This window comes from Prionailurus viverrinus, chromosome B3 (genome assembly GCF_022837055.1).
Source record: "Prionailurus viverrinus isolate Anna chromosome B3, UM_Priviv_1.0, whole genome shotgun sequence".
NCBI classification, from domain to species: domain Eukaryota; kingdom Metazoa; phylum Chordata; class Mammalia; order Carnivora; family Felidae; genus Prionailurus; species Prionailurus viverrinus.
In genome coordinates, this window is record NC_062566.1 from 40,642,499 (window position 1) to 40,666,035 (window position 23,537).

Here is a 23,537-nt window from a genome sequence, read left to right on the forward strand (position 1 = left end):
GGAAGCTAGTGGACCCAAGTGAAGCTAGTAAGGTGCCTCTCTCGGGTGCTTGGAACTAGGGCATTAAAGAGCAAAGGGCCTCGGATGGTGGAGCTGTAAGGTCATGTAGAGATGGGGCTGTTGTCGGTGGGCTGGCAAGTCAGCTATGTGGGAAGCAAGGCTGTATCTTTAGAGGTGGGACAGTGGTGTACTTGTTAGGTGCCCAGAGAGTGGAAGGAGGTTGCCTGGTTTGAATCGAGGATCCCACTTACCAGCTGCGGGATTTGGGGCAAGTTGCCCAACCTTTAGGTGACCCATTTTTCTCATCTGTAAAATGGGGAAGTGAGTAGTCCTTAACTCATCACCATAATGAACTGAGTGAACACACACCAAGTTCACGGCACAGGCACACGTGCACAGTAGGAACTGCCAGCTGGCATTATTCCAGCCTTGAAGACCCACAGACGGAGCAGCTCCCCGTGACTTTCCAGTTCCCAGTAGGTTGCCTCACTCTAAAAAAACTTTTAAGTTTAAAAATCATACACCACATTTATTTGGAAATTTTATTCTTTTTATTGCAAATTTCTGGTAAAGGAAAGAACACGGAAGCTGATCCTCATTTAAACTTTGGTCATAAGAGCACGCTGTAGCTCAGTGGCTTACAACCTCAGCGGCCTTTGAATCACCAGGGGGCCTTTGACACCTTACTGATGTCTGCCTCCCTCCTCCCAGAGGTTCTGGCTTAATTGGTCTAGGGGGGCAGCCCAGGCATCAATAGCTTTTTGAACTCCGCGGGTGATTCCAACATGTGGCCAGGGTGGGGGACCCTGCTGGAGCTCATGGCCTGAGCTTGGCAGCATCAGGAGCACCCAAGCAATTCCAGCGGACATCCAACCGTCGCCTGCTCACGTCACCCCACAACCCGAGTCCAGCTGGCCCCCCGTCCCTCTTCCCAAGTGTCACATGTGCTGACTCTTCCTCCTCAGAGACCGCAGAGGAGAGAGACACCGGAGGACGCGTGATTCTCTGTGCTGTGGCTTGTGCGTAAACAGGGGAAACTGTACTAAATGTGGTTATTCTATCACAGAAAGAAATTCACTTTCTGGTTGCAAATGAGCACTAACCTTTTTTTTTTTCATTGTCAAGTGGAAATAGTCTTCCTATAGAGAGAGATGCAAAGATTTGTGACAAAATAAGGAAATACGTGTTGGATGACACATTCCTTAGATGATTCCTCAGGTCTAATTAAAAAAACATTTTTTTGTCAAGCCAAAGAAGGTAAAATACTGTGTAGTGTAGCAGCATATTTTATATGGATAAACAGTAATAGCCAGTTATATAATTCATTTATGAGTTATCCTAAAAATAGAAAATGCTTTAATTTTCCTGAGTCCTTGGCAAACAACAAAACACAATTTTTTTTTTTTTAAATTTTCAAGAATGGTCTTCCTTTTCCTGGGTACCCTCACAGTTTAGGACAGTGTGTGTCTCACCATCAGGTTTTACATCCACGGGTCAACAACTTCACTGGCACCAATTTTCAATGACTAGTCAAATACGGAGATTGAAAATAAAATACCCATCCTCTACAAAGCTGCTCAAAATGAAAGGTTCTTGACAGTGTTATAAATGCAATATCAATTTGATTCTCTGTCCATACAAAAGTATGAATTTCTATTCCATTAATAATACTGAATGACTAATGTCTTAACAGTGATAAAATTTTCAGAACATTTAAAAATTACAAAGGATCCCATTTTTACATCATAATTCTGATGTATTATCATGCCTTCTATTTTGTCTGTAAAACTTTTATAGGATACAGTGCATTGACGTGGTAAAACCAAGGCACAAGAATACAGTTACAATAAGTGTATATAAACCTTAGCACTTTGTGCCAATTTTGGAAACATTTAGAGAGGAGATCATAAAGCCTGAAAAATTCTCACATCCTATTATGATTAACAAACGATTAATTGTGCAATAAACAGACTATCAACCACCATTCCATTATTAAATATATGGCTATCACTATACAGGCTGTGGATAGTTGAAAAAAGTTTTCAATATTAAAATCTGGCTTAATTAGGTGGTCACTGTAGATATTGTGCCTTGCATTATCTAGATAATTGTCTTAAGTTTCCATTTTAATCTGCAATGTATATGGCAGTTATCAATTTTTAAGCTTTTTTCATCATGTAAATGAGGAAGGGGGTTTCCAAATGTTAAATCCCTTGTCTCTACAAAAGACAGAAGATTTACAAGAAGATAACCTTATAAGAAATGCACAGATAACAATCATAAAATCCAAATATGGACTAAAAGGTTGAATTCTAATCTACCAGGACATTCTCTTAATTTAGGGGAAGGAGAAACACATTCCTGTGATAATTCATTAGTTTCTTAATTTTAAAAAAATCACCATGACATTTTTCAAAATAGTAAAGTCTTGGCTAGAGCGTCAAGCATTGAAGGAAAGTTAAGTCTTTTCATTCATAAAATGAAGGGGATAAAAGCCTTTCAAAATCCAGGGGCGGGGAGGATATTCCAGTGAATTTAGAGAAGTGGAATAAAGTGGTAAAAGTTGTATTTCATACTTTTAAAAAAAGTGTTTTTGAGACTCAAGGTAAACGCTTAGACCCATGAAAACACATTTCTTGGCACATGCACGCCATGAGTAGAACAATCCCGAATGCAGTGACAGCCTGGCTACACAGGTATCTAGCTCTAGCCCCATGAGCAAAACCACGTTTGAGGTCCTTGTCCCAGCCCCCTTCACATGGGACCTTCTGGCTTCTGCATCTGTTGGATTTGCTTCTGCAGCTGGTCCTTGTCCAACTTCATCTTGGCTTCAAGAACTTGCCTGAGGGATCCTATACTTTCATAGATGGCTGTAAACCCTTTAAGAAGAGGTAAATTTCACAAGAGTTAATATTAAAAAACAATGTGTGTCAAGTTCTACAGCATATAGTAATAGTTGATTTAGGCAAAAGCTATTAACAGATGCTAAAACTAATGAAGTAAAAGTTTTATAGGAAACAAGACAGTTACATAGCTTGGGAGTATCTCCCTACAGGTTACTTTTTTTTTATTTTTATTTTTTTAATTTTTTTTTAACGTTTATTTATTTTTGGGACAGAGACAGAGCATGAATGGGGGAGGGGCAGAGAGAGAGGGAGACACAGAATCGGAAACAGGCTCTAGGCTCTGAGCCATCAGCCCAGAGCCCGACGCGGGGCTTGAACTCACGGACCACGAGATCATGACCTGAGCTGAAGTCGGACGCTTAACCGACTGAGCCACCCAGGCGCCCCCTTACAGGTTACTTTTTAATTACAAAGGGGGAAAGGAACTATTACAGTGGAGAAACCTGGCAGATACTGCTATAACCAAGGGATCAAAGCTAATGTCACCAATGCCGGGAGAAACCAACACCAGGTACCCCTGATAAGGTTCCCTGAGAAGTGAAGGACACACTGCTTCTGTGGCATCATCTGTCCAAAATGCACACCCTGAGGGGCACCTCGGTGGCTCAGATGGTTAACTATCCAACTCCCAATTTCAGCTCAGATCTAATGGTTCATGGGGTTGAGCTTGGGATTCTCTCCCTCTCTCTCTGCCTTTTTCCCACTTGCGTGCATGTGCACACACTCTCTCTCAAAATAAAAAAATAAACATTTTTTAAAATGCACATACATACATACATAAATAATAAAATGCACAACCTGAATCTAATTAAGAGGAAGCAAACAGACTCAAACTGACATTCCACAAAATACTGGCCTGTATTCTTTAATGATGTCAACATCACTGAGAAACTGATCCACTACAAGACAGTAAATACAGAAAAATGATAACTAACTATGCTGTATGATTCTGGAATAGAACTTAGACCAGGGAAGGTCTTCTATAAAGGAAACAATGGTTAAAGTTGAAAACTGAATATTGAAAAAATCTACAACATATTACACTATATTATAGTTATTTAAGAGAATGTCCTTGTTCTTAGGATATATAGAATGAAATAATACAGGAGCAAAAAGGCATCATGACTTCTGCAACTTAGTCCCAAATTATTTAGGGAAAAAAATTATATTTACACACACACACACACACACACTCATATCACACAATAAGATTAAGCAAATTTCCAAAATGTTAACAACTGGTTATATAGAGTTTTTGGGCTACTCTTACTGATTTTCTAAATTTGAAATAATTTCAAAAGAAAAAGCAAAAAAAAGAAAAAAATTCTCCATCAAAAACACATTTCATATTATTCTATATTTATGTGGGTTTTTACGATAAATGTTTAACAGCTCCTGTTTTATTAGTAAATTTAGAATTTTCTCAAAAAGTGTTCTCTATATTACAATTAATGTCATATAAGGAATAAATATTACTTATTTTAAAAATGTTCTTATTAGAAAGATACAACATATGAAAGAGTAGGTTACAAATCAGCATGAGCTTCCATTTGAAAAAGCACATATATATATCACATATGTATAGAAAGATTTATATAAAGATGACAGCTGAGTGAGAGAAGTTATGAGTATTTAAAAAAATATTTTGCACTTTCTTATTTTCCATTAAGAAACATATTGTTTTTAGAATAAGAAAAAGTAAATATTTTTATTTTTAAAAAGCTCATATACCTTTCTTAGTAGTAGTTACTAAATCTTAACAACCTCAGTGGCATGTTGAATATACAATAACAAACCCACCCAGAGAATGATTCAAAGGTAAACACTGATGAGGGGTGCCTGGGTGGCTCAGTTGGTTAAGCATCTGACTCTTGGTTTCGGCTCAGGTCATGATCTCACAGTTCGTGAGTTTGAGCCCCATGTCGGGCTCTGCGCTGACAGCACAGAGCCTGCTTGAGAGTCTCCCTCTTTCCCTCTCTCTTTGCCCCTCCTGCACTCATGCTTTCTCTCACTCTTTTTTTTAACTTTTTTATTTTTTATTTTTTTTTTATTTTTGGGACAGAGAGAGACAGAGCATGAACGGGGGAGGGGCAGAGAGAGAGGGAGACACAGAATCGGAAACAGGCTCCAGGCTCTGAGCCATCAGCCCAGAGCCCGACGCAGGGCTCGAACTCCTGGACCGCGAGATCGTGACCTGGCTGAAGTCGGACGCTTAACCGACTGCGCCACCCAGGCGCCCCTCTCACTCTTAAAATAAATAAATAAACATAAAAAAATCACTGATGAAATATTCAAATACCATATTCTAATAGCCCCAAAGACAAAGAAAGAAAATTCATTTTTATCTTCACAAGTTCTTGAATTCATAAATTTATTTGTGATTTCTACTTTAAAAAAATAATAAAACTTCTGGTGGTAACAACAAAAACTATTCTTGGGATAACTAACTACTTTTATTCCCATGTGGCCAAACTAGAACGATTCCGCAGGGGAAAATTATGGAATCATGGAATTGGAGGCAGCTGGGAGATAATGTAGTCCCCCTCGTCACATTGTAAGACTGTCTTGTTTTTCCCAATCGCACCCAACCAGCTTCCACTTGAATACTTTCAACAGCAAAGAACTCTCAGGCTCACAAGCCACCAGTGTCTTTTTAAAAAGAACCCATTACCTGAGGATATTTCTGCCCTGTGTTAAGTTAAAATCTGTCTTCAGGTAACTTCCAATTCACTTACTGGTTCCAGGTCTGTATTCCTGAATTCACAGAGTAACTAAGTCTAGCCCCTCTTTTATATGCAATAATACTTCAGACGTGGAATATAGCTTTAACAGTTTCTTCCGAACAAGTGTGAATTAATGGACCCTGTTGACTTGTGAGCAGAAGAAAATCATTCACTGCTGTGGTAGCATACTGCCAGCTGTAATAAAAGAAGCCTTCAAAAGTCCCGCAAAGATATGTGTTTATTTCTGAGACACACCGACAGTGGCTATAACCAGAAAACAGCCCTCAGATGGCATTAAAGAAAACGCACACAAGGGACGCCTGGGTGGCTCAGTCGGTTAAGCGTCTGACTTCAGGTCAGGTCATGATCTCACAGTCCGTGAGTGTGAGCTGCGCGTCAGGCTCCGTGCTGACAGCTCGGAGCCTGGGGCCTGCTTCAGATTCTATGTCTCCCTCTCTCTCTGCCCCTCCCCTGCTCACATTCTGTCTCTCTGTGTCTCTCAAAAATGAACAAATGTTAAAAAAAAGAAAGAAAGAAAGAAAGAAAGAAAGAAAGAAAGAAAGAAAGAAAGAAAAGAAAATGCACATTTGCAAGCTGAGCAATTTTGGTTGGTTTGCCTGTCCATCACGGTGGCTTTCCATGTACTTGGAAGTGACAGAACATTTTAGTTCACTACAGCACAGCTACTCAGAAAATCACCTAAGGACATTTTACCGTTATTACCATCAGCCGGGGTCACAGTAGTTGCATTAACTGGTTTTCAGATCATAGTGAAAATAAACCATGAGAGCTGTTTTCTTTTTGGCCTACCAGCGTCAACTTCTGCCTTCATTTCCTTCATGTCCTCATTCATCTGTAACTCCAGCTTGTTGATGCGCCCATGAACCTTCTCCTCTTCCTGTTTTGTTCTCTGTACCTCCATATTCTTCTTCTGACTCTCTTCTATTTTGTCAAGTCTGGCTGACATCTGGCTCAGCTTCTTCTCCATGTCCCTTTCACTGGCTCCCTGAGATCCGTGATAAGAATTGCACCTGATTATTCCAAAAGGAAAGTCTGTACTGCACTCGCATCAGTCCTAGTATCATTTAACAACAATCTGCAGGGAACAGAATCGCAAAGGTGGCTTGTTGCTCACTCAAACATCCATTCTCCCCTGTTTCCTTAACAGACCCCCAATTTTCAGCACGGTGTAAGCTCACCCAGAATTAAGGCTACATTTTATATAGTCCCCTGAGTTTAGTGTGGCCATAAGATTAAGTTCTGGCCAACAAGATGTATGTGGCAGCTTCTAGGAAGAGCTAAAAGGCAGCTGAGACATAGCCTCATCCCTTCCTTTTTCCTTCTGTTCCTGCAATTCAGACGTAATAGGTTGAGCACTAGCCATCATCTTGAACTATGAGAACAAGGGTCACTCTCTAGAATTGGCAGAGGTAAGCCAGAAGAATCCTAGGCTGCTGAGGACTGATAAGCTACCACATCAGCGCTGCACTCCCTACACCCAGACATCTTTTATGTGAAAGAGAAATAAGATGCCATCTATCAAAGCCACCGTTATCCTGAGGTTTGCTATTAGTTATTAACCAATCCATGTGTAAAAATAAACAGTGATCCAAAGACACAGAAGCCTACAAATGTAGTAGTATGAAATTAGGCAAATCAATCAGTAGATCTGATAATATATGGGAGAACACTTAAAGAAGTATTTGATATATTAAATATTGTCTTTCCTTTTCTTTCCAGCGTGCTTGGTTTTTGTGGGAACCTGAATCTGCAGGTGAGCCTTGGAGGCCAAGACTACAAACACTGAGCTTTCAGTCAGCTATTGCATGACCTAGCTCTCTTGATGTTATACAATGTGGTCTGCAATCCAGCGGATCAACACTGAGAGCCAGCAGAGTCAGAGATGCAGACTACACCGGATGCTTCTGCTCCATCAAAGTCCAATAGGAGGAAGCAGTGCAAGAGAAGAGAAGGGAGAGGAAGAGGGTCAGGCTAAACAACCAAAACACAAAAAGATTTGCCTGCCAAATACCAGTTTCAGAGCCTACGGACTTTGAAGACTCTACATGCAAGGCTTTCTTGATGGTTTTATGGGGCAGTTCTGCAAACCTTAGTTCTATGGGAGAATGGGCTAAAAAGAGAAGGAAAATGGAGAAGAAAACAGTAGATTTTGTTGACGTGTTGCACCGTGAGTGTGCATACTGTGGTTGTAGTGTGATGGCAGGGCCTAGTGGGAGAAACGTGGCCAACGTCGTGTTTTCCAGACGAAGAAATTAAACCAAATAGGATGAAGTTCGCAGCTGTTAGTTTTATTTAGAAATGCAGGTGGACAATTTGGTTCACTAAGGCCTTGACTTAAATTCATCTTAGCTGAAAGTACTAAAATTTTCTATTTAGCCTTTATTAACCAAAACAAGTCCAAGTGCTCTCTTTATAACGAGTACACAGAAAGGATTCTAAGGCAAGAAACAACCGAACAACTTAATGTGGTGCTACGTAAGTCAATACTAAGTTGCAAGGGATTATTCATAAACATTGCAGGCTCCCACTGAATAACTTCACTATATTGTGCTAAACACCAATACCTACACTGTTTTCCTTAACAACCAAGGAAAGCTGATCGATTTTCTGTAAAAGTTCTTTTTCTATCCGTTCTTGTTCCTGTTGCAACCAATTCCGTGCAGATAAAATCTCATTACTGAGCTCCTCAATCGTACCTTTAAATCTAAAATAAGAAAGTTAGTAAGTTAGATGTAAAAAAAATTTTTGAATTACATCATATAACCTCAGTCTCTGGCTATCAAATTTCTCACAAATATGTCAGCATTCACCTCGGCTCCCTTGGAATTACAAGCTTACCTTCCCTTAGAATTGTCCTTAGCACTAAATTGGGGATGGGGTGCCAGGAAGGATGACACAACAGATAAGCACCTGCTAACACTTCCTACTGGTGTAGAGCTGATGGTGTGGGTGTTGAGGTGTCACACAGTGACACACAGCCATGCCCGGTGCTCATCTTTGCCTTCAGAAGGCCCCCAGTGCTCCTGGCTCAGAGGACACAGTATCTTGGCACCCTTCCAGTCTCCTGTCTTTTCCTGGGCTCTTCCTCCCTCTCCCTGTTATCTCCCAGGACTGGAGCCTGGCGCCCCTTCTCTCAAATGTTCTCCAAATTGCTCTTGCCGGATACCGATATTTCCTAAAAGAAAACTGAAAGAAAAAAACCCTAACCTCCATTCCTCCAGTCCTTGTCCTTTCCAAATACATTAAAATTACACTCCACACTTGCTATCTCCTCATTATTTTTGTATTAGTTTTATTATGAAATAGAATAAAAGCAGAAGAGAACATATGACTTAAATAATAGTAATAATAAAATGGACACTGTGGTAGAAGCCCCTAAATTATCTGCTACATGTTTTCCTCTTCTTTCCTATTAAGAAATCCTCAAAGAGGCGCACCTGGGTGGCTCAACCAGTTGAGCATTTGGCTCTTGATTTCAGCTCAGGTCATGATCCCGGAGTCGTGGTATCAAGCCCCATGTTGTGCTCCGTGCTGAGGATGGAGCCTGCTTGAGATTCATATTTTCTCTCTCTCTCTCTCTCTCTCTCTCTCTCTCTCTCTCTCTCTCTCTCCCTGTCCCCCCCACCCCCACTGTCCCTCTCCCCTGCTCACTCTCTCTCTCAAATAAAATAAAATAAAATAATAAAAAATTATTTAAAAAAAAAGAAAGAAAGAAATCCTCAAATGTGAACTGGGTACATGGCTGCCTGGCCAGAGACTACATTTTCCAGCCTCTCTCGCAGCTAGGTATGGCCATATGACCAGGTCGGGCAATGGATCACAACTGCCCGGGTCTTGCCACTATTAAAAAAGCTTCCCGGGCAGGAAACGCAAGCCAGCAGCCCCTCCCAGCTGTGGAGCTCAGCCTACAGCCCTGCCTGACCAGGAAGACTGACCACAGAGGCTGCAGCTTAATGCATTCACTTATTCTAGCAGTATTCTGATGTAGTCTTTAGAGTTTCTCCATATAAGATCATACCATCTGCAAAGAGGAATAGATTTACTTCTTTTTTTCTAATTTGGAGTGCTTTTATTCCTTTTTCTTGCCTAAGTGCCCTGGCCAGGACCTCCAACACTGTGTTGAATAGAAGTGGGGAGAGTAAACACCCCCACCTTGTTCCTGATTTTAGAGGAGAAACTTTCAGCTTTTTACTGCTGAGTAGATGTTAGCTGTGGGTTTGTCATATATGACCTTTATTATGTTGAGATACATTCATTTTATACCCAATTTGTTGAGTCCGTATCAAGAAAAAGGTATCAAATTTTGTCAAATGCTTTTTTCCATACTGAGATAATCATATGATTTTTTTATCCTTCATTCTGTTAATGTGGTGTATCACATTTATTAATTTGCATATATTGAACCATCCTTGCATCCCAGGGATAAATCCCATTCCCTCATGGTGTATGATCCTTTAAACTTGCTGCTGCATTTGGTTTGCTACCATTTTGTTAAGAATTTTTACATCTATGTTTATCAGGGATGTTGGCCTCTCTTTGGTATCTGGGTGATGCTGGATTCATAAAATGATTTTGGAAGTGTTCCCTCCTCTTTAATCTTTGGAGGGGTTTGAGAATGGGGTTTGGGGTGGGGGTTATTGAATTTGTTGGCATTTAATGGTTTATAATAATCTCTTATGATTCTTTGTATTTCTGTGGTACCAGTTATAATGACTCCTATTTCATTCATAATTTTATTTATTTGAGTGTTCTTTCTTTTTTTTCTTGGTTAGTCTACCTAAAGTTTTGTCAATGTGGTTTATCTTTCAAAAAATCCCCAACAATTAGTTTCATTAATTTTTCCCATTGTTTTTCTTTCTTTTTATTAAACATTTTTAAAAGTTTATTTACTTATTTTGAGAGAGACAGCACGCACAAACTAGGGAGGGGCAGAGAGAGGGAGACAGAATCCCAAGCAGGTTCTGCACCATCAGTGCAGAGCCCAATGCAGGGCTTGAACTCACAAACTGTGAGATCATGACCTGAGCCGAAATCAAGAGACAGACACTTAACCTACTGTGCCACCCAGATGCCCCTTCCGTTGTTTTTCTATTGTTTTCTAGATTCTATTTATTTTTGGTCCAATCTTTATTATTTCCTTCCTTCTGCTGTCTTTATGCTTTGTTTGTTCTTCTTTTTCTAAAAGAAAGAACATATCTTTCAAGATATCTCATATATTTCAAGAGTATCTCATATTCCTTGAGATACAAAGGTAGGTTGTTTATTCAAGATCTTTCTGTTTTCTTAATGTAGGCATTTAGTATTGTAAACTTTCCTCATAAAACTGCTTTGGCTGCATTCCATAAGTTTTGATACTTTGGGTTTCCATTTTCATTTATTTAAAGATTTTCTAAATTTCCCTTTTGATCTTCGTTGGCCCATCTGTTGTTCAGGAATGTGTGGTTTAATTTCCATATATTTGTGAATTTTCCAATTTTCCTCCTATTATTGATTTCTAGTTTCATGCTATTGTGGTCAGAAAAGGTACCTGATATGATTTTGATCTTCTTTAATTTATTAAGACTTGTTTTGTAACCTAACATATGATCTATCCTGGAGAATACTCTGTTTGCACTTAAGAGAAATTTGTATTCTGCTACTGTTGGATGGAAAGTTCTGTACACGTCTGTTAGGTTTCTAGTTGGGCAGGGCTTCTGCCTATGCTCTGAGGTCAGGGGATGGGAGGAACAGCTGGCTGGGCTCCCCAGTCAGATGGGCCTACAAGCTGGGCTCTGCATTCAAGCAGGGCCGCTGGCTGGGCGCCCTGGCCAAGTGGGGCTGCTGGGCTAGACTGCACGATCAAACACAGCCACTAACTGCACTGGGCAATTACCTCTGGCCGGCTGAGGTCTCAGACTGTGTTCGCTGGCTGGGCAGTTTGCTGCTATTTGGACTCCATGATTAAGGGCTGCAGGCTGGGCTCCACAATTGCACCCAATCAAGTGGGACCCCCAAGCTATGCTTACCAGCCAAGTGTTACTACTGGCTAGCCTCCAAGTTCAGCTGGCTTCATCATCAGACAGGGCCTCAGGCTTGCTCCAGGACTGGGCAGGCTGCTGGTTGTACCACACTGTTGAGTGAGGTTCCTGGCCAGGCTTCCTGGTCAGGTGGTGCCAGCTGCTATACCTCACAGTTGGGTGAAGCTGGTGGCTGGGTTTTGAGATCAGGCAGAATCATTGTCTGGGCTTCTGTTTGGGGGAGGGGTTACTGGCTGGGTTCTCTGCTTGGGCAAGGCTACAGGCAGTGCTCAACAAATAAGTGGGAGCAGTCTGGGCTCCACTTGCTAAGCAAGGCTGTAAGCTGGGCTCCACAGCCAGGTAATATAGGGGGGCTCCAAGGTCACCTGGGGTCACTATGCAGGCTCCCCAGTCAGGTAGGGCTACAGGTTACAGCTTTTATTTTTGATTATTATATTTTCTAGAAGTTCTATTTCGTTGTTTTCAATTCTGACTGATCATTTTTAATTATCTCTCATTCCTTAGGGATACTTTCAAAATGTGTGTGTGTGCGTGTGTGTGTGTGTATACTCACACATACATATACATCACATACAAATGTATGTACGTACATGTATATTTTATCCAATAATTCCTATATATGCAGTATTTGGACATCAAATTCCTCTTTTCTCTGTTTCTCCTGACTCTATCACATGTGTGACTTTTTTGTTTGTATTGTTTTACGATTTTTGATTATACATTCATGCTCCTTAGAACTTGATCTGTTCTGGGAAGATCTGGGAAGCCTTCAGGACTGGGTATTTACATCTGTTTCTTCCAGCTTCTTAAGCCACCACCAAAACAGGATCATTCTAAGATTAAACTGTCCACTGTGGTTTTCTTCAAGCTGCTTGGGTAATGTGAATTCTAGCTCTAAATTTATATGAAGGCTGTATTGTGGGGGCACATGGCTGGTTCAGTTGGTAGATCTCAGGGTCATGGGTTCAAGCTCCATGTTGGGTATAGAGCTTACTGAAAATAAATAAGTAAAATAAATAAAGGCTATATTGTGGTCCTGAATTTTCAAGGAATATCTTCTATGCCTCTACCCAGAGCCAAGATTTAGACAGGTGAGTTTCCTTAGGCTCTCTTTGTGGAAAGGGCATTTTCCCTAGTTCACACAACCAGGGTTTTTCCCTTTGGGTAATCAATCTGACCTTCTGCCCCAGGCTTTGTCCCCTCTCCCCTGTGAAGAGCGTTTGTGTCTAGACTTCTAGACTTTAAACTGTAGGAAGGAAAATAAAGATGTTCGTGTCTGCTGACTAGTAATATCTCCTAACGAAGTAATTTACATAGGAAAAAATACCAACATGTTTATTTTTTCCTCTGTGATGGAAGGAAGAGGACTGAAGAGATTTTTCTGTACTTGGCAAGCGTGTAGGATCTATGAGAAGTGGTGACATAACTCAACGATTATATAATGCAGACAATTAGAGAAAAAAGAAACATGCTTGTCATAAGAGAATTCCTGTTAACTCAGCAACAACCTTGACACAACATTAAATATGGTGATGATAAGATATAAGAACCAGGAGAATGATTAATTTAAAATCTCCACAAGTCTCTAACAAAGTTCCACACTAAAATCATTGTTAAACAATATATTAAGTCAAATACACACACACACACGCACACACACACACACACACACACACACACATAAACATATATAGTGATGACTGGCTCTGCTTAGGCAGGAAAATGCCAAGCTCATGAAGATTCATGATGGGAGAAGATGTATGGTTTTGTGACTGAGTAGAAGGGCAGATGATGAGTTTCACTGTGGGCAAGTACAGTTCAAAGTGTTACTATAACAAAATGGGAAAGTATAACACATCATAGGGTGCTGACCGGCTAGTTTACAATCACCCTAGTGCACACCTCTCTCACCTACACTACTGCAGCAATGCCCCCACCTGATGATGTCCCCATCTCTGCTTTGCCCCCCACTTTTTAAAAATTTTTTAATCTTGTGCTCGCTTCGGCAGCACATATACTAAAAATTTTTTAATCTTTATTTATTTTTGAGAGAGAGAGACACACACACAGTGTGAGTAGGGGAGGGGCAGAGAGAGAGTCTCTGGAGACACAGAATCTGAAACAGGCTCCAGGCTCTGAGCTGTCCACACAGAGCCCGACACGGGGCTTAAACTCACTGAGTGCTAGATCATGATCTGAGCTGAAGCCGGACGCTTAACCAACTGAGCCACCCAGGCGCCGCACGCTTTGGCCCCTTTTGATTCACTTTCTTTTTTTTTTTTCTTTCTTTTTTAAATGTTTTTAGTTATTTTGGGGGAGGGGAGAGGGAACACATGAGGAAGGGACAGGCAGAGAGACAGAGGGACAGAGGATCAGAAGCCGGCTCTGCGCTGACAGCAAAAAGCCCAATGCGAGGCTCGAACTCCTGAATCTCACAATCGTGACCTGAGCCAACGTCTGACACTCAACCAACTGAGCTACCATGGTGCCCCACCGTTTTCTGATTGCCACCAAGGCCATTTAAAAATAACTATAAATCTTATTATATCACCCCATCTGCCTCAAGCCCTTCAGTGGCTGTCCTTACTGCACTAAAGCCAGAGACAACAACCCCGCGTATGGTCTACAAGGCCCTGCTGCCGGCTTGCCTCCTCCCCAGGCCTCACTTCCCCTCCATCTCTCTTCCAGCCACCCTCGCCATCTTGCAGCTTCTTGTATGCCACACTCCTCCATCCCATACGTTCTTACCTCACTCTTCACCTAGTGAATCCCATTTCTTCTTCAGCTCTTACTTCAAACATCACCTCCTCAGGAAGGAGGCCCCACAACCAGGCCTCATAGCACCATTCATTGTATTAGCTTCCTGTGGCTGTGGTGACAAATTGCCACAGACTTGATGGCTTAAAACAACACGTTTATTCTTTCATAGTTCTGGAGGTCAGAGGTCTAAAATCAGTTTCACTGCACTAAAATTGAAATGTGAGCAGAAGTGGTTCCTTCCGGAAGCTCTCAGAGGAGAATCATTGCTTTGCCTCTTTCAGCTTCTAGTGCCCACCTGTATTTCATGGTCTGTGGCCCCTTCCTCATCCGTAGAGTGCATCTCTGAGTCTCCAGTCTCTTTTTCCATTATCACGTGACCTTCTCTCATGACTCTGACCCTCCTGTCTCCCTCTTACAGACACTCTAGGGATTACATGGGGTCTACGAGGTAATCCAAGGTAACCTACCCATCTTAAAATCCTTAATCACATCTGCAAAGTCCCTTTTTGCCATATAAGGTAACATATTCACAGGGCTTGGGCCATGGTGATCTTTGGGGGACCATTATGCAGTCTACCACAACCATGCACCTTTTCTTCAAAGCAATTACAACCATTAGTAATAATAAGGCATACACTCACTCAAGTCACTATTTGATTAATGCTCATCAACTCCTTAGACTATAAACTCCACAAGGATAGGAACAGAGTCTGTTTTTCTTTATTTCTGGATCCTTAGCAACTAGGCCAGTGCTCCCTATATATCTACTGGATGAATGGATAATTATCCAACTACTAAAAACCATAAGAAGGAATGTAAAGTGGCAACATGCTACAAGGAAACTTTTCCTCTTAACTTCCATTATTGTTTTCAGTTTGTTTTATGTGATAAATAAAAATGAAAAGGACAAAAACGTACTAGTGAATAGGGCTATCAAGAACTCGAACCAAAAAAGAAAACGTTTATAAGCTGACTACTTACTTCGTATCCAAAAGCTGCAGCTGGTGGTTACTGTCTCTGTGGGACATCTTCAGTTTGGTGCTTTGCTCTGATATCGACAAGTCCACTCTGTTCAAAAGCTGAGAAATCTGGGAAAGAAACCTAGCTTGTAATATCACATATGATCTTTAGAGGTAGTTTCAGGTAACATTTGGTAAGCTATATTCTAGTCGATGACATTAAGATTCAATATGATTTAATATATTCTTTTAGGAGTTCACCTCATCTTTCCACTTCCATTTTCTATCATACACACTCATCAGAAATCAAGACCAGGAGTGATGCCAAAATCCATGACGCTCTGAGTACTTAACTTTATAGTTCTCTGATGAGCAAGCCTAGTTTCTGCCCAGGACCACTACTTCCACCTGCTGGCACAAAATACAGTTATGTTTACTTTGGGATTTCTACCATTAATGTGGCTGCTAGACATAGAGAATGGAATTCTTATCGCTTGCAAAATCCTTTGAGGTCCCAGATTTACCTCCATATCAAGTCAAGTCACCAGAAAATATAATTTGTAAATTCCATCCCTCCTACTCCTTGTTCCCACCACCCACCCCTTTCCCTGGTCTTTCTACTAAAAGTTAATAGAAACTCGTCCTATATGAAATGTCTTTAGTTTCTTCAGGAATTACGGTGTTCGATATTCCTCACTCACAGATTCATGGGACAAGTATTTATTAGATCCAGAACAAAAAAAAGTATGTCTCCTTCTATAGATTTCTATATGCATCCGACTTGGCTCGGCCACCAAGAAGCTTAGTATCTGCTGAGCATTTATTTTCTGTTGTGGTAATTCTGTCCTTACTCATTCTCCGAAAAAAAACTATTGGAATTTTGTTTTATTGTGGGGTTTTTTTGGTGGCTTTAGAATATCTGTGTCCTTCACATAAGCAGATTTAGATCTTTATTGAATGTATTTTGAACACAAGTATTTTTACTCCAGCAAATTGACCAGGTGCCCCTTTTTACTGGAATGGTCCCTCTTTGCATGAAGAACAGCAAGTAGGGCAGATACTGTGGGGCAAATCCTAGAAGACAGGCCCCTTGATGGCAAAGGGAAGCTTTTAAGTGGCCAAAAAGCAAATGGTGAAATGCCAAAAGTTATGCTTTATAAAACTGATCTGTGTTTCAAGGTGCAGTACTCTAAAATTCACCGGCCAGCCTACCTCTACCTTTGTCTGAATCCTTTCCCACCAAAGACTATGTGATGAGGTAGCACGTAACATGAGTCCCGGGACAGTAACTATTTCCTGAACCAAAAATGGGGACATGGCATATAACAGAATGCCTGATCATTCACCTATGCACGAAGTAGTTTTGGAGCCATAATTTAGAATTTCTGGAATATATTAATTGTTTTAGGAATGAGGGAAAAGAACCTTTAAAATTAGGACTCTACCAAAAAACTTGGCGCTTTGGTTGCCGTACCCGTGAAGGGCCACTGCACTGAAACAGGGGGAAAGAAGGAGTGAGGAAAAGATATGCATGTGCTAGGCGTCCCGGCTGGTTTCTCATCACCGTGTTATTCTTACTTAGCTAAGAACAAATTACCTCCTTTTAAAAGGCTACCTGAAGTAGGCCATACCTGCCCCTCTGCGTCTTTGATTTTTGTTTCCAATATAAGTTTGGCAGCTTGCTGTTCTTTGTTCAGGTGCTGGAGCCCCTCATAAGTCGTTTTGTGCTCTGCAGAGAGTCTGGCTATGCTGGCGTCACACCTGCCAGGCAAACGACAAAGCTAACTCTGAGTGAAGTTTAAAAACAAGCACTGAAGCTCCTTGACATACTCAAACACACAACCCCACTCAAAGAAACTGTACTTTGACTCCTTCTTTTACACAGAAGTTCAAATGAATATAGAGAGCTGCCCTCGTTATGGGTTTTAAGTTAAACCACAGGGATGCTGCTTAATAAGAGTAGGGATGTCACCATCAAAGGAGCAAAGGCTTTACAATGCTCATGAGTATAAAACCGTACATGCAGTAAGAGCCCAATTACAGAAGGCCTATACAGTGTGCCGGACGGGGTCTGTCACTCTTCAGTGCCACCTCCACGCCTCTAAGTTCTCTGGGCCTTCTTTGGATCGTGAAGGCAATTCCTTCTACATTCGAAAGTACTACTCCTAACCTTTTACCAAATCGCCTCAAGACGGTCAGCTTTGAGTGGGGTCCAGAGCTCGAGAAGGCTGTGCAGTGGGTCTGAGCTGCAGTGTAGGCTGCTCAGTCCCTTGGGCCTCACAGCTTGGCAGTGCCAATGGTGCTCAAAGTATCTGTGGCAGAGAAGCCGTGTGCGAAGCCTCTGTCGAGCCCTAGTAGGAAATTCACAGAATAGCTCCCCAGGAATACGAAACTAAGTCAGCCCCGTTCCAACCCAATCATCCCGCTCTGAAAAGTAGCCATTGGCTTGCTGCTGGGCCCCGGTAGCAAATGCGTTCCTGAGCACGGGACATTAAGTGACCAAGCAATCTGGCCAGTCCATCCTGAGCACCAAGCCATAAAGGGAGGCATATGAGCAGTGCTCCATCTTCAAGGGGAACAAAAGCATAGACATCACGCTTAAATAGGTCCCAAAGGCGTAAGTACACTGCATGAGCCCACACTCCTGTGGCATATACTCTTGCTTCTGCCAACTTTCCTTTAACTCACACATACAGCCTCTTGAGGAGCTCCTGATGACCAGGTGGACCAGCGGAGGAAAAGCCAGACCTGGTTTACGAAAGGTGTCAATATGCCGACACCTTCCAGAAGTAGACTACTGACACTTAAAAGCCCACTAGGGAGTGGATCTCAGGGGTGTTAAGGAAGGGAAACCCCCACAGTTGGCAGAAGTTCAAACAATGTATCTGCCTAGAACAAAAAATAGCCAGATGTTCATGATTAATGGTGAGAGACATAGAAGAAACATATTGGAGGATTGGTGACAACAGGAAAAGAGCCATATATTTGGATTGCTCAGAACTGACACAGCATTTTTGGGGTGCCTGAGTGGCTCAGTTGGTTGGGCGTCTGACTTCAGCTGAGGTCACGATCTCATGGTTTGTGAGTTTGAGCCCCATGTCGGGCTCTGTGCTGACAGCTCAGAGGCTAGAACCTGCTTCAGATTCTCTGTCTCCCTCTCTCTCTGCCCCTCCCCTGCTCACGCTCTGTCTCTCTCTCTCTCAAAAATAAAGAGACATTTAAAAAAAATTAAAAAATGAAACAAAACTGACAGAGCATTTGTGGTCCTTGTGAATGTTCTCTGTATCAAGGGAGCAGAGGCCCAAAAATTGTACTTCCCAAACAACCTTGGCAGCTGGTTGTAAATAACCATAAATTACTTATACAGAGAGGTGGAAGAGAAGCCCTTATGTTCCCCTGGCAGGGATGGGCAGACATGGGATAAACTGCACACGTGAGGTTTACAGCCACTTCTAGGCACACTCCTGCAAATCACTCACTCCCATGTTATAGGCAGCTGATGTTTTCAATGGCTCCGTTCTGTGATTCTTGCACATCCCACTTTCCTGAAAGCCAACAGCAGTTTCTTTCACTTTGCTTGCTTAAATCTGCCAAAAGCTATGCAAGCTCTAACCTCCTGGATTAAATACCTTCCTGCTAAAATACTTAGAGTGGTTTCTGTCTTCTTGACCGAACCTTGATGCATATAGTCATATATCCATATAAAATTTTACAAGGAAGCATGCAAAATATTAACCAGCTATCTTTGGATCATGTGTGATTTTTATTTGACTTTTCATTCTTTTCTAAATTGTGTAACTTCCCCACAATAAGTATGTATAATTTCTCTGATCAGAAAAATAATTACACAAGGAAAATATTTTAATCAACGGCCATGTACAAAAAATGGGTTCCAATTTTATGGAATATGCACTATCCTACCATCTTTCTCTGGGGTCCCCATGAAGCAGAAATGAGGCTGGACTACAAGGAATCCAGAGCTAGAGAAATGTGGGTTAGAGTCACTGTCATGAAAGTTAGGTCAGGTTCAAGGCAATAGGTAGCAGAAGCAGAGAGGCGACAATGGGAACCCCACTCCATAATTTACTCTTTCAGTCAATAAGTATTTGTAGAACGGCCACTATGTGTCACATACTAATTATACAAAATGAAGACATAGTGGGAACTTTTTTCTTCAGTACACATACCATACAATCCAGAAATTTAACAACAGATTCTTATGCCACCACTATAAAAATCCTACTCAGCTTACATGTATATTTTCTTCTGTTATTGGTGGAGATTTTATCTGACATTTTGTTCTTGTTCATTATCCCTCAAATCAGACAAATCAGCTCAGAAGATTGGGAACTTGCTGAACAAGTCATTATAAATACACAGACTGAAGACGGAGCCAGTGACAGGTCCCAGTTTCAGTAAATCAGCGGTCTGCAATCTTCCTAAAAGCACCAGGAATGAATTCTTTACGATGTAGATCTGCATTTAGGCCTCAACGAGCTTTATAAATTGTTCCCTAAGTGACTCAGACACTGAAAAGAATCTCATTGACTAAGTCATACAAAATATTTGCAACAAGCTTAAAAAAACAAAATATTGATCTAGAGTATATAAGCCATGAATAAAGATTAAAGAGCATGCCAGTGCTTTGTAGGCTTTCTAATAAGCAATAAGATTTAACTGGTTTACTAATCATTTTGCACTAAAATGTTGCAAATTAAAACTACTACCTGGTCTGTCAGTTAAACATGGTGGACAGAACACGTGCCCTTATTTTGGCTCCCTCCTGAAAACCTATCAAGATGACTCCAGATGAATTTTAAGAAGGTACAAATCCACAAGGACAAAAAATAATGGGAGGGAAAAAAAAGTATGGGGGAAAGTAGAAAGCAGACAAATGGTGCAGGAGATGGAGCAAAGCGTATATTTTGCTACGGCCGGTGCTAGGAGCTTGAAGGGCTCTAAATCTGAAAACCAGCAGAATCGAGAAGAAGCTTTAGTTCCCACGCGGCAAGACGGGCAAGAACCGGCTCCACTCAGGAAGCGCACAGGAGCACACTTGTGACAGAACACAGGAACCAGGGTAACTGAAACCAGAGGTCTGAGTGGGGGGCCCTATTAGCTATGGAAAGCTCAAAAAACAAACAAACAAACCAAAAAGAACAAACAAAAACCTGGATGAGGGGCACCTGGGTGGCTCAGCGGGTTAAGCAGTTGACTTCAGCTCTGGTCATGATCTCACAGTTCATGAGTTCGAGCCCTGTCTCATGTTCTCTGCTGTCAGCGCAGAGCCTGCTTCGGATCCTCTGTTGCCCTCTCTCTGCCCCTCCCCACCCTCTTTCTCAAAAATAAATATTTTTAAAAACTTGGACCAAATGAGTTCTTAAATAAATATGTTTAAGATACCGAAAAAAATCGAAGACGGTACCAGATCAATTATTCCAGTCTTTTAAAAATCATATCTTGGGAGGCACCTGGGTGGCTCAGTAAGTTAAGTGTCCAACTTCAGCTCAAGTCATGATCTCCTGGTTCGTGGGCTCGAGCACCGTGTCAGGCTCTGTGCTGAGAGCTCGGAGCCTGGAGCCTGCTTCAGATTCTGTGTCTCCTTCTCTCTCTCTCTCTCTCTGTCCCTCCCTCACTTGTGCTCTATCTCTCCCTCTCTCAAAAATAAATGAACATCAAAAAAATAAAAAATAGGGGCGCCTGGGTGGCGCAGTCGGTTAAGCGTCCGACTTCAGCCAGGTCACGATCTCGCGGTCCGGGAGTTCGAGCCCCGCGTCGGGCTCTGGGCTGATGGCTCAGAGCCTGGAGCCTGTTTCCGATTCTGTGTCTCCCTCTCTCTCTGCCCCTCCCCCGTTCATGCTCTGTCTCTCTCTGTCCCAAAAATAAATAAACGTTGAAAAAAAAAATTAAAAAAAAATAAAAATAAAAAATAAATAAACATCCTCTTTAAAAACAAGAAAATAAAAATAAAAGTCATTTCTTGGTACTAACTCACATTTACTTGAGGCTGAACAACTTGTTTAGCTCAGTAATGTTGTTAAAATGCTATAATCCTTTTCAGAAGTAACAGGAAAAAAATTAATGGAACAATTTTTTTTTAATATTGACTTAAATACTTAAAATATTTTAAAAAAATATTTTAAATAATCTGATAAAACTGCATATATGCATTTAAGTATTTTCAACATTCATAGTACGATGTATACAATTAAGCAATAATTATGCCATTGTTCTTCTGTATTCGAAATCTTTTTTGAATGTGAATGCCCATTGTTGGAGAAAGTTTGTAGAATCAAGCTATATCACATACTACTGGTGGAAAAATACATTTTACAAGCTTTCTAGAGGGCAACCTGGCAGTATATGCCCCAAATTTTGAAACATAAATATATTTCTATGTGCCTTTCAATCTAGGTATTAGCCCCAAAGAAACAAAGTTTCAGGAAAGAAAGAAAAAAAAAAAAAAAAGCAAACTAAGTACAATTCTTTATCTGTATAAATGCCTGCTGTTTAACTTGCTACTATTTTAGAATACTGGCCAAAATCCTTTAAAATGCCCCCAAAGGGTTGCTCCCTATCCATCTAACTTCCAGCAACATCTCACACACCTCAGTCCCTTTTCCCCTCTTCATCTAGTCACACTGATTATATTCCAGGACTTCGAACTTACCTCACTCCTTCCCACTTCAAGGCCTGACCCATGTTGTTTCCTGTCTGGAATGTTCTTCCCTGACCTCTTCACATGGGTACTTACCATTCCACCCTCAGAGCTAAGCACGCAAATCACATCCTTAAGGAAGCCTTCCCAGAGCCCCCAGATGAGACACACCAGTTACATACTTGGAGAACGTCCCACATAAATCTTTCACTGACTTGCGATTAAAACTTATTATTGTTATTATTTTGGATATCTTCCATAACATACTCTTGTTTCATAATATACTCTCATCACTGGCCCAAGCATGGCTCACTTTGTTCAGTTAATTATTTTGAGTAATGGCTCCCATGAAAGTAAGCATTTTGAATCCCGTGTCATCATTCCCTTGTTTTCCTATTGAGACGATTAATGGCAAGCCAAGAAACAGACTCTTAACTGGTGGTTGCCAGAGGGGAGGTGGGCGGAGGGATGCATGAAATAGGTGATGGGAATTAAGGAGTGCACTTGCCCTGGTGATGTTTGGAAGTGTTGAATCAGTATATTCACACTTGAAACTTAAATAACACTGTATGTTAACTGTACTGGAATTCAAATAAAATAAAATAAAATATTAAAAGACAGTTAATTGCATATACACATGCATGTATGTAAGTACATATATATGCAAATACATGTGTATATATATGATGGCATGCTATTTCTTTTTTTTATTTTAAGTCTATTTTGAGCAAGAGAGAGGGGGGGAATGCGAAGGTGGCAGAACAGAAGAGAGGGAGAGAGAGAGAATCCCAAGCAGGCTCTATCTGCATTGTCAGAGCAAAGCGTGGAAGGGGCTCAATCTCTGCAACTGTGAGATCATGACCTGAGCCAAAATCAAAAGCCACATGCTTAACCAACTGAGCTACCCAGACAACCTTAGCATGCATTTCTTAAAAGTATATATATGCATGTTTTAGTTGAACTTAACTTTTACAAAAGACATTATGTCAGGGGCGCCTGGGTGGCTCAGTCGGTTGTGTCTGACTCTTGGTTTCAGCTCGGGTCATGATCTCACGTTTCTTGGGTTCAAGCCCCATATCGGGCTCTACGGAGCCTGCTTGGGATTCTCTCTCTCTCCCTCTCTCTGCACCTACCCCACTAGCTCTCTGTCTCTCTCAAATTAAATAAACAAATTTATAAAAAAAAAAGACATTATGTCATATGCAATATTTTGGTATTTATTTTTTCCACCTATTATATTGCTAAGATTCATCCATATTGCCATACAGCACTGAGGTTCATTTTGACAACAGAATAATATTCTGTTGTTTGTTACAATTTATTTGTTCATGCTCTCATTGATGGGCACTTTGGGTTATTTCAGTATTTTCTAGTGTGAATGATGCTGCTATTAACAAGACCCCTCATACAAGAATTTCTCTCAGGCAGAAACTAATGGATCATGGAGTATGTGAATGTTCAACACTGGGAGGTAAGATCAGATTCTAATTTAT

The 23,537-nt window shown here is 41.1% G+C and overlaps 1 protein-coding gene across 6 annotated transcripts in view; it reads right to left on the reverse strand.

The window, feature by feature from the left end:
• Positions 1–528: 528 nt before the first annotated feature.
• Positions 529–23,537, reverse strand: part of FAM81A (family with sequence similarity 81 member A) — a 77,959-nt gene continuing 54,950 nt past the window's right edge. For 5 of the 6 annotated variants that reach the window (XM_047863929.1, XM_047863933.1, XM_047863930.1 and 2 more), the window contains exons 5-9: positions 17,018–17,147; positions 15,409–15,515; positions 8,219–8,354; positions 6,440–6,635; positions 529–2,879 (exon numbers count right to left, since the gene is read on the reverse strand). In XM_047863929.1, coding sequence (XP_047719885.1) covers positions 2,755–2,879; positions 6,440–6,635; positions 8,219–8,354; positions 15,409–15,515; positions 17,018–17,147 — 694 coding nt within the window. In that variant the 3' untranslated portion in view covers positions 529–2,754. The remainder of the gene's footprint in view (positions 2,880–6,439; positions 6,636–8,218; positions 8,355–15,408; positions 15,516–17,017; positions 17,148–23,537) is intronic. The other variant, XM_047863934.1, reaches the window with a different exon arrangement.